The sequence below is a fragment of the Lobosporangium transversale genome (genome assembly GCF_002105155.1).
Source record: "Lobosporangium transversale strain NRRL 3116 chromosome Unknown BCR41scaffold_4, whole genome shotgun sequence".
NCBI classification, from domain to species: Eukaryota; Fungi; Mortierellomycota; class Mortierellomycetes; order Mortierellales; family Mortierellaceae; genus Lobosporangium; species Lobosporangium transversale.
In genome coordinates, this window is record NW_019028982.1 from 617,433 (window position 1) to 630,644 (window position 13,212).

General features: G+C 41.3%; 7 protein-coding genes across 7 annotated transcripts; 3 read left to right on the plus strand and 4 right to left on the minus strand.

Moving 5' to 3' along the window:
• Window positions 1–90: 90 nt before the first annotated feature.
• On the minus strand, window positions 91–432 carry BCR41DRAFT_346678 (hypothetical protein). The gene has a single exon (XM_022022944.1). It carries the CDS (start codon window positions 403–405, stop codon window positions 130–132), a length of 276 nt encoding a protein of 91 aa, XP_021885072.1. The 5' UTR covers window positions 406–432; the 3' UTR covers window positions 91–129.
• An 807-nt stretch (window positions 433–1,239) lies between these two features.
• BCR41DRAFT_346679 (hypothetical protein) lies at window positions 1,240–1,731 on the minus strand. Its single transcript, XM_022022945.1, has 2 exons — window positions 1,710–1,731; window positions 1,240–1,619 (listed from the first exon to the last, which is right to left on the minus strand). Exon 2 carries the CDS (start codon window positions 1,593–1,595, stop codon window positions 1,320–1,322), a length of 276 nt encoding a protein of 91 aa, XP_021885073.1. The 5' UTR covers window positions 1,596–1,619; window positions 1,710–1,731; the 3' UTR covers window positions 1,240–1,319.
• Window positions 1,732–3,010: 1,279 nt separating this feature from the next.
• On the plus strand, window positions 3,011–4,651 carry BCR41DRAFT_383797 (hypothetical protein; the record flags this gene model as incomplete). The annotated part of the gene is made up of 3 exons (XM_022027500.1): window positions 3,011–4,199; window positions 4,280–4,366; window positions 4,621–4,651. Coding segments are annotated over 3 exons (1,305 nt in total), but the record flags the coding sequence as incomplete, so codon positions are not given.
• A 320-nt stretch (window positions 4,652–4,971) lies between these two features.
• Window positions 4,972–6,221, minus strand: BCR41DRAFT_346681 (zinc-finger domain-domain-containing protein). The gene is made up of 4 exons (XM_022022946.1): window positions 5,905–6,221; window positions 5,542–5,664; window positions 5,380–5,410; window positions 4,972–5,254 (listed from the first exon to the last, which is right to left on the minus strand). The coding sequence occupies exons 1-4, from the start codon at window positions 6,133–6,135 to the stop codon at window positions 5,217–5,219; spliced, it is 423 nt and encodes a 140-aa protein (XP_021885075.1). The 5' UTR covers window positions 6,136–6,221; the 3' UTR covers window positions 4,972–5,216.
• Window positions 6,222–6,820: 599 nt separating this feature from the next.
• On the plus strand, window positions 6,821–7,636 carry BCR41DRAFT_367700 (hypothetical protein; the record flags this gene model as incomplete). The annotated part of the gene is made up of 2 exons (XM_022026323.1): window positions 6,821–7,054; window positions 7,328–7,636. 2 exons carry the CDS (start codon window positions 6,821–6,823, stop codon window positions 7,634–7,636), a joined length of 543 nt encoding a protein of 180 aa, XP_021885076.1.
• A 540-nt stretch (window positions 7,637–8,176) lies between these two features.
• BCR41DRAFT_367701 (hypothetical protein) lies at window positions 8,177–9,940 on the minus strand (the record flags this gene model as incomplete). Its single annotated transcript, XM_022026324.1, has 5 exons — window positions 8,177–8,250; window positions 8,378–8,546; window positions 9,261–9,392; window positions 9,439–9,735; window positions 9,881–9,940. 5 exons carry the CDS (start codon window positions 9,938–9,940, stop codon window positions 8,177–8,179), a joined length of 732 nt encoding a protein of 243 aa, XP_021885077.1.
• A 237-nt stretch (window positions 9,941–10,177) lies between these two features.
• On the plus strand, window positions 10,178–11,596 carry BCR41DRAFT_367702 (hypothetical protein; the record flags this gene model as incomplete). Its single annotated transcript, XM_022026325.1, has 5 exons — window positions 10,178–10,245; window positions 10,489–10,583; window positions 10,657–10,742; window positions 10,802–10,847; window positions 11,343–11,596. The coding sequence occupies 5 exons, from the start codon at window positions 10,178–10,180 to the stop codon at window positions 11,594–11,596; spliced, it is 549 nt and encodes a 182-aa protein (XP_021885078.1).
• Between the last annotated feature and the right edge of the window lie 1,616 nt (window positions 11,597–13,212).

Genomic DNA, 13,212 nt, shown 5'->3' on the forward strand with positions numbered 1-13,212 from the left:
ATAAGGATTTAAGCGTTCTCATCGTATAGCTCCATAATTATTTCTGAAGTGTCGTATAAAATGATATTTTTTTATTTATTTTGTTTTTTCGCTTCCTTTTATTCCTTCAGCCAAATGCTTGACTCCCTTTTAAAAGCAAGTGCCACCTTGAGCCCCGTTTCTATCGCACAAGTCGTAGAACCAGCTCTTCTCGCCGGTTTCAACGGCCCATACATGGTATTCACCATTCTTGTAGCCCTGACGCCAGTGCTTTGAACCCTTCTTAAATACAGTGCGAGTGACTTCCTCACGACGAACACACTTGGAAGCTCCACAGTCGACACAGTAGCAAGACCAAGCCATGGTTACATTGAGAAACATTAAGCAGAAGATGAGAACTGCAAGCACGCTGTTGGTTCTGGCCATTTTGTCGTATAATCAGTTAATGATGAGCTAGAGAGAGAGATGATTTTAGTTAAGAGTGAGAGAGGTGGATAGATGAAGGAGAAAGAATATAGCCTTAAACAGTATTTACCTTAATTAGAGCTATTGGTGAATTAAAAGTAAAGAAAAAAAAAAAAAAAAAAAAAAAAAAAGAGCCAGGCAAGATCGAGTTTTATAAACGCTTCTCCAAGCAAGGGACAATGACGCGGGCCCTCTGCTTCCTGCAGATGTTCCTGATGTTGAATATTAAGTTTTTTGTGCGGCGTGTAAGAGCAAGGTTTATCGGCGCGGTGAGAGAATGCACAACTGTTTAATACGTGATGTTACACACAACGAACGTTGCGGCGTCTTTTGCATTAATATTATTCCTCCAAACTCATACAACAAGGGAATCCATCTGCTCTTTTCTTATTCAGTCGGCTATATTCTGAAGCTCCAAAGCCGAACAATTTTGGTTATAATCGAGAATAACCAATGACACAAGTTTCATTCTTCTTTTCGTAGAAAAAACATTGTGTGCCCCCGCAATTCTTGACCTGGGATCCCCAACTCAAGCTTCTATTTTTTCTATGATAAAGAAGCTTCCCAGTAAACTCTCCCTCTTATTTGTAATTTTTTGATCATTTTATTAATTGGCATGTAGAACCGTTATCCTTGATTTATGCAGTCAAACATAATTGCCCTTTTTTCAATACAAGGTTTTCAACAATCACAGACAAGAAAAGAGTAGAGTCACCATGCAGACGAGACTGTATATATGTATGAAAGAGAAAGCAAAAGAGCCATCAAGGACCATAGAGTAATTTATTTGCCTTGCGCCTTTATTGTTCTGCTCTACTGTGTTATGTCTTATCGCCACTATGGTTAATTATCCTGGGATGATTATCGTTCTTTCTTTAGAAACAGGTTCCACCCATAGCTCCATTCCTGTCGCACAACGTGTTGAACCAGCTCCTGTCTGCACCATCGATATTATAGACGTGATATTTGCCATCGCGGCTCGACAATCTCCATTGTTTGGAGCCCTTTTCGTACACCGTACGGGTGACGGTATCACGACGGACGCACGAGGAAGATCCACAATCAACACAGTAGCAGCTCCAGGCCATGGCTACGTTGAGGAACATTAAGCAGAAGACTAGTACTGCAAGGAAATTGTTGACCCTGGCCATTTCGTTGTATATTATGTTAAAGGACTAGAAGAAACGATAAGATGTTAGTCGAGCTTGAGAAAGTTGATACTAGAAGTTGGGAGTGGACGAATAAAGGAGGATTGTATAATATACCTTGAATTGGATTTGTTGAGTTGTTGCACTGGTTGTGAAGAAAAAAAAAAGGGAAAAAAGGAAAAGGGAAAGGAAAGGAAAGAGTGAGATCGAGTTTTATAAACATTTCTGACATTTGGGCAAGGACACTATACGCTTTGGGTTAATTTAATACATTAAATCACGTCTCTATTTGAACCTTGTCTTTTTGTGCGGCGTGTTTTTAGTCCAAGCATCGGATGAGCAAGAAGGAAAACATCTCAGGTAGGCGTTCCTTCCATGGAACAATCTGTTCAGTACACAGTCGATGCAAAGACGAAGTATATACATCTTTGATGTTCAGGTAAGAGAATGAGTTCCTGCTCAGATATCCTAGGATTCCTTGCACGCAATAGGAAATAAAAAAATATTATCAACCTGACAATTTTCATTGCACTTCAAGCATTTTCGCAAAAGCCTTCATGATAAAAAAATACAGTTGAGAAAACTATCTTATTTAGATCCAACAGCCACATATCTATTATCCTTCAAAAAAGGCAAGAAGCCTCCACCCTGTCTAAAATCTTCGACTATTCACTTAATATAGCTCATAGTGACACTTCAAACTGAAAGGCATCAAGCTGGTATGCATCGTAGTCAGGAAGAACGAGCACATGACAAGTATAAATCTACAGGGCATCCTCCTTCGCATATTATCTCATTCTTCATATCACAAATACCTTTAATTTCAAGGTTCACAGGAGAGGGATGGTGGTGTAATGGGACATTAAGACGACAGAGGACGTCTTTTACGCGAGCTAGCGATCACCTTCTGTCTCACTCACTTTCTTCTAGTACACCGAAAAGGGAAATTGGGTGGGTACCATATACTATTTAGTAATGAGCCAAGGTTTAGAGCCTCACTGCTAATATAGGATTGGTAATTCAGGAGAGAGTTGCAAGTTCAAATAATGGATGCAAAGACATCCTTTTCTTAATCGTCTTAGTGCTTTATCTGGTCATGCAATATTGGCTTGAAAATATTGTGGCATTTTTTTTTTAAATAATTCGTCTTATTACTGACCGTCTGCATCTTATGAATGTGGGAAAGCACGAGTGTAAAAACGATGATGCAGGGGCCAAGCCGCTAACTTGAAATATACACTTTCTTCCATCCACAGCCTTTTGGAAAAACAGATAAGCTTAGTTGGATTTAGCTTACAAGTTCCTGATTTTGAACCAGTGAAGCACACTGAATTTTTTGAACGGGTCTACAGTGCACAGCCACACTTGAACTGTCGCGTTGGACTCTGATTATGCGACTCAATCCTCTCATCCATTTAATGGCTGATGTTTTTCTGACCATGCTTTCAAACCAAAGTGTCACCATCTTTGATATTCCACTTATTCTTGAGCTCATTTCCGAGAGTCTGTCAAAAAAAGACCTTCAGCAATGTATTCTCGTCTCACATGCTTGGCATGATGCGTTTATCCCATTTCTCTGGCATGACATTCGCATTTTCCTTAAATGTAGCCTAAAACGCTTTCGAGCTGAAGAAGTTCATTCTGTTTTGCTTTCCCAAAACAGGGCTTCTTTGATACATTCAATAACAACATATCGCGGGGAGCTTTTCCCATGGCTGCAACCGAATCCTCAAAGAAATAAACGAGAACGGAAGCGATTGCGTAGACTACAGCACCAGCAGGTGCAAAGACAAAAATCTAGCCTTGACGCCATCGTTGATGTCCACAACAATAATATCATCAAAATGAATAATGAAATCGAGGATCAATGCAAGGTCAAAGGCGGCGAGGATGCTCAAGGCAACATTCATTCGACCGCCTTTAGTCGTCTCCACTTGTCGCCCTCCAAATTTGCACCACCTCTGCCAGCACAAGTGTCCAGTTTTGAGCCTCTTGTGTTGACGAACTTGAAGGTTCTTCGATGTCTCTCGTTCCCATGCGACCTTCTCAGTACTGGGCACAACAATGAATATCTGTACCAGATCCTGACATTTGTGGAAGCTTGCCCGCATTTGCACACGTTTGAGCTTGATCACTTTGTCTATGAATCTCATTTTATCATCCGTCTGAGTAAAGTCCTCTGCCACCATAGTTCCCTAAAGGACTTTTCACTCTTACCAGCAAAAGCCATTCACTTAAGGGATCTACAAATCTTGCTTCGGCATTGTAATCGGTTAGAATCGCTCGAAGTAGCTTGTTATCCTTATTGTCCTACAACTTCAAGTGAGGAGGAGATGAAGGAGTTAGAAGAGATGCCCGAGACTACAATTCGACACCTGAATTTCGCCAGGGTAGTTTCTTCGGGCCTCATTCCTACTCTAGTCGCATTTTTGAAAAAGTGTCCCCAATTAATCGAGCTACGATTCCTGGATCATAATGAATCTCAGCTTCTGATGGAAACGATTACAAACTATTTACCGAAACTTTGCCGACTAGATTTTTCGCGTACTACAATACAAATTGCAAGGGTGATCAATGCCTGCCAGACCGGGATAGAGTCCTTCAAGGGTAAAATGAATAGGTTGTTATCATCGAGACGATCAATACGTTGTTATTGCAACAATCGAGATATGGGTTCACATTACGAGATATCTGCCTTGCGAGTTGCTCTGCAGTTCAAGGTCGGGATATTCAGGCGATTTTGGTATCGTGTCCAAATCTCGTGAGTTTCCATGGTATGCCTCTATTGGCTCGGAATGATTTCTTTATTAATGATGAATCGCCCATCTTGAGCGTGATTGACATGAAAGAAGAAGCTAAGACTAGAGCCAAAGACAAAGCCAAATCTACAGTCAACAACAACCGCAGCTTTTCTGCGACAGTGGATTGGGTTTGTTTGAGGTTGAGAGAATTGACATTGCGGTTCGAAGAAACTGAAATGGAAGTGTTTCCGAAGTTAATTACGGATCAAATCTGTGCATTAAAACAGTTAGAATACCTACGGTTATTGGTAGAGCCTCAACGTGTTTCTAACAAGAGTACCGACTCAGCTCCGACCCCCATTTATGCACCCATTGTTGAAGGAACGATGGAGCCTGAGCCATCGACCCTACTAGATCTGGATTTCAGGACAGCATTTGAAAAACAGGTCTTACAATCCTTACCATTATTAAAGTTAGTGACTTATGATTATGATGTAGGAGAGTCGTCGCGAGAAAGTACAAACAACCAATATTCTATTCCAAACTTTGCCAAGAGTAATAAGATAACACCTACGTAACCAAATAATATCAATAAATAAAATCAATGCCGGTAAATAAAAAAAAAAAAAAGTTCTATTTCCAGTTCTATGACAAGGCATGCTCGCAGGAATTTATTGATGAGTCGTTTTTCTTCATATTATATGTGAATAAGAATAAGCCTCTCCATACTTCTGCTTTCGCTCCTTGTCCCTCTATCGTGAGCGTCATATTGTGTATCGTGCTGTGTGTTTAAGTGAATAACCGTCCAAAGTCGGATATGGGTAGAAAAAAATTGTGGACGAGAAAATATTTGATTTGCGTTCGTTCAGTTCAAATAGTTTTTTTAATGATGATGAGGCTTCTGCTCGAAACGGATGCCGCCTGGATCAGATTAAAGAAAAGGGAAAAAAAAATGGGTATTTAGTCAAATCACTCTGTCTCTACATAACACTCGTACCAGCATACATCAATTGATATTAAACGCTTAATAAACTAATATAACGTACAGTATCCACATGCATGAGCGCCAGGACGATCCTATGTAGTTGAATCAGATAGAAATAAGGCGAAGAAAAAAAAAGTTGACACGATTAGATACAGGAAAGTATTCAATGACATCTCCTTTTGTGCTTCAAATCTTATCAGAAATAGTGATGATCGATAGTTACCAAATTGATCCAAACAGCAGGATGTCCCAAGGATCCTCCGCCTCCATCGCATCGTGCACGACGACCCTCAACCAAACGAATAGGCTCCTCAGCAATCAACTCAACAGCAGCGCGTGGTTTAGGCTTGATGTTTGAAGTAATAAGTAAAAATGGCAATGGTAGTAATCATTATAATAAATGAGAGATAAAGTTGTACAGAGTCAGTTATTGTGTGATCCTAGTGAAGGTTGAAACTGTTCCATTCCAGAATTCCTTCATCCTTTTGTAATGTCCCTGGATTTCGGATTGTCCGGAATCCTGAATAAAATTCTGTGAATCCATCTGCTTGCTCTTTTTTTTTTTTTAAGAATCTGGTGCATTTACCTGAGCCTCAATATCCACATGTTCAAAGCGGGGGCCTTTGAATGCAATCTTCTTTTCAACTTGATTCTCGCTCCAAGTTGTATCTCTATTGACAGCCTGTTTGAGGTCGTGGCGGATGTTTTGAGCAACGGCTGTAGAGGATGAGAGTGTGCGGATTGCAATAGCGTTAACATTACGGACACTAGCAGCAACCACTGCCTGAGAGGCTCTGATGCACTTGACTGTGTTCATGGTGCTTTATTGTTTTAGTGCAAAATGTCAATAGAGAGGAGTGATGGAGTGGAGAGATTACAATTCATTCAATCCACAACCCGAATTATACAAGAGATCTTTTTACAACCCCACTTGCTTCGGACTGTTTAGCTCCGAAATGGCATGGTACAATACAAATGTTGCTCAAATTGCGTCTTGAAAACATTTTGCACGTGCTCCTATTTAAATTTTTATGGCAGATGCTACTGGACAAATCCAAAGACCCTTGAACGTCAAGAATTATAGATGTGCTGAAGCGCCACTTTTTCAGAGATAAGTAGCAAGGACGTGTAGACAAGGCCATTCATGTCTTGGCGGGTCTGTGCTCTCAATAAGAATATATGAGAAAAAAAAACTAACGTGTGTTGCTTAAAATACGTTGTTTCGTATGTCACAAGCTCCATCTGTTCTCGATACTCTTTTCCTATCGTATTCATACTTGTAATTTACTCTATGTGCGCTTGTAATCCAGAGTAAATACTAGGCTGGGAAATACCACAGGGTGCTTTCCTTTCTTTGGTAAAACCCTTATTTGTGAAAATCCCCCCCTACCTTCTGGTTAATTGAGAAGTAGTCTTTTTTTTTTTTTTTTTTTTTTTTTTTTTTTCGAATCGAATCTGTTATCAAGCTTTCCACCATCTCATGATGCGCTCCTCTCCCAGGTATGCGTGCCATGGTTTATCCCATGCACCATATTTATGACGGAGGTAAACTCCTTGGCGGTGTAGCTGATGAAGCCACTCTCGAATTCCCGCCACTAAGGGCGAATTGGAGACATTCCGTGCAGATCCGGCTACTAGCTACATCTCAGGTCATGTTCTACATTTCAATGGTTCAAAGATCCATTTCCATCCTTGAGTATAGACAATTTACAGTAGGATGTATATTACCAACAACAGTGATTTCTATTTGAGAAAGAGCCTGAACTCACAATGATCAAGGGCACTCAATTTGTAATATTTCAGACAAACAATGTTTATTGCCAACTATTTGTTATTCTGCCACGCCCAAACTGCGCACTCACCTCTTTTCTTTTCTTCTTCTTCCTCCTCTTCCTCCTCTTCCTCTTCTTCCTCCTCCTTCCTCTTCCTACCTTCATCTCCTTCCTTCCTTCTCTCTCCTCCATCTCTCTTTCATTGTGTGTGTCTGTGTGTGTTTGTCTGTGTGTAAGTGTGTTTGTGTCTGGTGTCTGGTGCCTGTTGGGCCTTGCTCTCGCTTCTCCAAGCTGAAGTCTCATTGCAGTAGTCTATCGAACAATCAGTCAATGAAGCCTCGCTTTGACCAAAGCCCCCTTGGTTCAGACGGCAGGAAACAGGGTTACACAACATGGCAGTACAATTGCACGACCACGCGCAGCACGGTCGTAATTGGCCTAATCCGGAGTGATTCGGCGCATCGATATACCACTAAGTACTTATACCTATATTTCCTACGCGAAAGTACCAAGAGCGCTCCGATCAAAGCGAGGCCCAGAGACTAGAAGTCCTCTAGGGCTACTGCAATGATCTCTCCTCAAGGGACTGCGTGAGGTCGGCGGGCGAGTGGAAGGGGGCCCAGTAGAGGGCCCGGCGGACTAGGTCCTAAGCAGCTAGGCCTCTAAAGAAAGAAGACAAAAAACAAACAAACACGTGGTTAGAATATTTGGGAACACAGCAGAGCTCTCCCCAGTACAAAGACAATAAAGGACAGGAAAGCACGACATAGACTCTAAAAGGGATTGCACTTACAGTACTGCTCTCATCCCATTTCGGTAAGCACTGCATAGGTTCATGGCAGGCTTTGGAATGATCGTCACCGTGGCTCCAGGGTTATTGGCCCCTGTTACGGCTAGAAGAAAGAAGGCAAAAGGGTGAGGGCGAGGCGGTAAGTATACTGGATTTGTTTTGGTGATAGGATAGACAACAGGTAGTCACAGGCAAAACAAAGCGAAGCTACGCATACACTGTAACTTACTTGATGTCGGCGGCGAGGGTACTTTGATGGACCGTGCTTTTTTCTGATTAAGCTCTTATTTTTATTTCTATGCTTCTGGCTTGTTCAGGGCGTTTTCTGGCTTTGCTCTGTAGCTGGCTAGGAGTTTGTGTGGTTTGCAGTCTAAGGGTAGCATGAATAGAGGGAGAAGTAGACAGAAAAAAAGAAGGGTCGAAATAAGGACGATGAAGCATAGACTGGGAAAGCTGTGAACTTCAGTAGGAGTGGCTGTTTGGGGAGTGCTGCTTACCTTTCATCTTGATCGGGGCCGATAGTCGAGGAGACCGAGGAGAAAGAGAAAAATAGCAGTGGTCGGATTCCAAGGCGCGATACACCAAGTACCTTGCTTGCTGTACGCTCAAGAGCGACCAATAAAATATCAACAACAAATAAAAAAAATATACGGGTCTTTGATATCCCTGTCATATTTCATATGAAAATGAGGAAACAAAGTATCAACGTTTACATGTCGACCCATAAAAAGCACATATTGAGGGGATGGCGTGTTGTATTATTTTGGCGTTCTAAAAAGGAAAAAAGGAAGAAAAAAAGGGAAAAAGAAAAAAAAGTCTGTTCGGACAAAAACTGCCGCAGCATAGTTCCCACGATAGTTTATCCTCTTCCTTGTTAGAGATGAAGAGCGAGAATGGGAGAAGAGAGCTAAATAGTAAACTTGACTGATAAGTGCCTGATGGGCCCTATTACTAAGAACTAAAAGGTACTCGAGCTAAATACTAGTGATAAACAGAGTATGCGAGCTTTAACAAGTTTGTGCTCTGAATCTCGTTCTTTTACTGCACTGTTTTTCTTTTTTTCTTTGTTGTATGCCATACAAAGAGAGCAATGTGGCTCGTGCTCTTGTTGTGCTGTTGCATGTATGACCCTGCATATCTTTGAGGATAGAATGTTATTAATGCTATTTCCACCTACACCGTGAGAGTTTTTTCTTCCTCCACCTTGCAAGCATATGAAAATTAACGAATGACATCACAGGTGCGCAGATTATCTATTATCAATCTTCTTCTTGAATAAGGCGTAAAAAAAGCAAAATGCTGAATATGTGTTTGTTATTCAGTCAATCCTTTAAAATCACAAATTGGTTTCAGGGACACGTCCAACAAATAAAAGCAAACCTTATTTGACGAACGACAGTTTGGCGATTTGAATCCTTCCTTAATGTTGTTACCGTCATTTTTTCTTTTTTTTTTTGCCAAAAGCCTTGCACTGTTGACAGCAAGAGTCCCATTGTCAAGTTCCATCACTGTCTCCATAGTTTCGCATGAAAAAAAAAGTCACTGGATGTATAAATACCTCTCTTTTCCCCCGCCAAGCTTGCTCCTCACTCAGGCACTTTACATGTGTTTGGTGCGTCTCCCCGCGGCGTTGCATCAGCCAGTAGTTCTGGTCCACCACAGGTGCGAACCAGGCGAAAATGTTGCTCCAGCGCTTCAACAGGTGTGGTTGTTTGTACTCGTTGATGATCGGTCGGCGGACTGTCAGAGAGTTGCGGGGCCAGCGGGGCGCATTAGTCAGACCACCTCCTCGTGGTGCGTCCTGGGCTGTCTGCTCATCTGCAGACAGGCGAAGAGTCTGACACTCTTTATAACTCTTAGTGTTATTATTTATTTATTTATTTATTTATTTATTTTTTATTTTTTATTTTTTTTTAAAAAAAAAAAAAAAACTCTTTGTTCAACAAAGCATTAGCTCGTCTTGCTGGTGTACACCTTTCTTTCATCTCCTAGAGCAAAACTTCCTCGCAGCCATCTTTTTTCCGAATACAGAAGCGAATGATTAGCCGCTTTGGAGGCATGAAGGTTTTGGTTGATTGTTGTTTGTTAAACGATTCATTTGAGCAGGAATCAAGGAGTGAATAAACGAATCTGTAAGAACGGTTGACGCTACGTCGGGCGTGCTTTTTTCTGAGCATAGTGGATAGGATATAGCTCAAATGACATTAGGGCAAACGACACGGGACATTGGATATAGAGCATAGGAAAACCTCGAGTCAAAATATAATACTCAAGGTCACCAACTGCAGTCAGCTTAAATGCTAGAGTCTCGAGAAGCTAAAGTACCCAAGTCAACCAAGATGCTCAAGATACTCAAGATCTCAAGGTCATCAAGTGCTCAAGGTGTTCATTCTTTACTCGATGCTGTGAGTATCAGGCTCTCGAGGTAAGCTGAGACCCTTTTCTATTTCCTTCTTGCTCATTGAAGTAGATGTTTCCAAGTTCCAAGTGAGAACCAATAATAACAGTGAGAGTGCTAAGTGATGTAACTTGTATTGAAACTGAAGGCTTCTACAGTGCTGATTTTTTTTATTTTATTATATTTTTACTCAACTTCTAATTGGTGTAGTCTGCGCTTTATCCCAAAGATCGGTATATTAGAACCCATTTGTTTAGTGTGTTTACCTAGCTATATGCTGAGGCTGTGTGAAAGCAAAGTGGAGGGTTCTTCAGCAGTCCTATCCACAGCCAAGGCATTAAAAGCTTTGTTACTAAGCTTTTATTCTATTTCCTGCAGATGTCTATATTATTAAGATGCATGGCACCAAGTCAGGACCTGCAGAGCGAGAGTCTGCAGCTTCTGAGACTGAGGCAGTAACTCCGGTAGGTGGTGCTTTGTCAAGGATCTAGGCATATAACAACGCGACATGGTATCTTCCGAGCTAAGCAGATGGTTAAGTCGTGGTAAGAGCACAATCAGTTGGGAGGGTAAGCTTTGGCGCTTATTGAGGACATTCGATGAAAACTATCCTAATGAGAACCATGTCTGTGATGGCACCAGCATGCTTATAAGCAACAAATCTATACAAGAAAGAAAAAAAAAGGAGGGTGAGATTGGAGGAGAAGTAACACACAAACACACAGACAAACACACACAGACACACACACAATGAAAGAGAGATGGAGGAGAGAGAAGGAAGGAAGGAGATGAAGGTAGGAAGAGGAAGGAGGAGGAAGAGGAGGAAGAGGAGGAAGAGGAGGAAGAGGAAAAGAAAAAGATGAGTGCACAGTTTGGGCGTGGTAGAATAACAAATAGTTGGCAATAAACATTGTTTGTCTGAAATATTACAAATTGAGTGCCCTTGATCATTGTGAGTTCAGGCTCTTTCTCAAATAGAAATCACTGTTGTTGGTAATATACATCCTACTGTAAATTGTCTATACTCAAGGATGGAAATGGATCTTTGAGCCGTTAAAATGTAGAACATGACCTGAGATGTAGCTTGCAAGCTCGAGCAGCTCTGCCACTAAGCGCAAACACGCATGCCTATCTCAAACACCCAACACCCGTATCCAGTATGGCTATTGATAAATATTTTTTAAAGAACCTTTATCACACACTTGGATTATACAGTATCTCGCGGATGCAAATTTTAAGCTTGGGCTATTTGTATGAGCGCAGGCCAAGCCAAACCATGCACATGTGGTTGTACAGTGCGACCATGAAGAGGGATTAGATGAAAGCATATAAAGGAGGTTGGAAGATCGGCAAATATAGGCGAATATGGGATGTTCACATGTCAACAGACTTCATCGCGGACACCTGAAATGGCATACGTTTATCAGAGTTGTAACCCAAAATCAATGAGAAGGGATATTGCATCGATACTTAAAAAAAGAACTCGGTAAGCTTATAGGTATATATTGAAAGACACTGAGGGCGTAGTGAGTGGCAGAAGAAGACGGAAAGGATCGCTCTTAGAGAGCCATCACATGAATACTCCCTATTAGAAGGTGTCTAGCAACTGAAGGAAGCCTGTAGCGTCTGTATGTATGAAATGGTCAGTGAGAAACAATCAATCCTTTACCCATATCCAAGTTCTTCACCTCTGTCAGTGAGCGTTAGTGCATTGCACACAAGCCGCACAGGCTGGTTACGAGCCTACCTCTTTGTAACAAATAACACAAATATAACAAACATAAAGGTTTTTATCAAGTTCACGCTTTTGTTAAATAGTATCGATGTGGTTTATTCACTGAGGGTTTGGATGAATTATAGAGGAGAAAAAAAACGGATTAAAGATAATTTGCTTTTTTTTTTTTTTTTTTTTTTTTTTTTAGTTATCTAATTTACAACGAAGCTTTTTAAATTCCTGTATCTAAAGAAAAGACACCTCTATTTGTTCTGACAAGAGAAATAGTTTAGTATCAGAAGTTAGACATTTCATCAGGAAGCCGTTTGCTTCGCCACTAATGCTATGAAAGACCGTTCAAGCAAAAATATTCTTGAAGAGTTTGGGTTAGAGACATTTGGACTTTATCAATTCCCTCGTATCAATAAGACACTGGTTATGAAAGATGGGCGTCTCACAAAGACCTAGAAGGTGTTGTGTTTGAATTTTTTTTTATTCAGCCAAGAATAATGATGCCCCAATTGTTAGCAGCACCTTGCAGGAATAAAAAGAGGAACCTGTTCAAAAAGACGAGCAGGGAAAAAAGTTATGAATGTTCATTTATACAAAACTCCACAAGGAGACTGATAGTGAAAAAAGGTAGAGGTGCCGCGTTTTCACAAAATCTTAACGGCCTTTGCCGTCGGAGCCGAGCTTGACAGTATGGCCACTTGGGGTCGTGTAGCGAGCGGTACCGGTGCTTGGGTTGGCGTAATAGGTAGAACCGTTCGAATTTTGATAGTAATACGACCCGTTACTATTGTTGTAATAGTATGAATTCGGGGAATTCACGTAATAGTAAGTGCCGTCCGACTTAGTACCATGGCGATTGCCAGAAGCGTAGCGTGGGTTACTCATGATTGAAAGGATTGAAAGAGGTGATTCCTCTTGAAATGGAAGAAGACGGTGTCATTTTGAACAAATGTGGCTTAGCTAGAGCGAGGGAGTATTCGTTCACGCGATGTGGTTATAGCTATTGACACAAATACTGCCCAGACACAGCTTGCGGTTGACGCTTACCTCAGCTGCCATGAAGGCCAAAAACGCTGTATCCTATATTATTCTCATGATACGGCGCCTAACTCCTTTAGCTAACAGCAAATAGACTGTTGTCACTCCATTCTATGCTTCCATGCTCCAGTACCCCTATATTAGCGCTCTGCACTCTCTAATGCGGAGCT

What these genes read in the sequence shown, in the direction of transcription:
- BCR41DRAFT_346678 (XM_022022944.1), bottom strand. Translation starts at nt 405, where the DNA reads ATGGCCAGAACCAACAGCGTGCTTGCAGTTCTCATCTTCTGCTTAATG.
- BCR41DRAFT_346679 (XM_022022945.1), bottom strand. Translation starts at nt 1,595, where the DNA reads ATGGCCAGGGTCAACAATTTCCTTGCAGTACTAGTCTTCTGCTTAATG.
- BCR41DRAFT_346681 (XM_022022946.1), bottom strand. Translation starts at nt 6,135, where the DNA reads ATGAACACAGTCAAGTGCATCAGAGCCTCTCAGGCAGTGGTTGCTGCT. An exon ending in CTGCTGTTTGGATCAATTTG is followed by an intron (nt 5,411 to 5,541) that starts GTAACTATCGAT and finishes TCAACTACATAG; the next exon opens with GATCGTCCTGGCGCTCATGC. An exon ending in CGCTCATGCATGTGGATACT is followed by an intron (nt 5,255 to 5,379) that starts GTACGTTATATT and finishes AATCTGATCCAG; the next exon opens with GCGGCATCCGTTTCGAGCAG.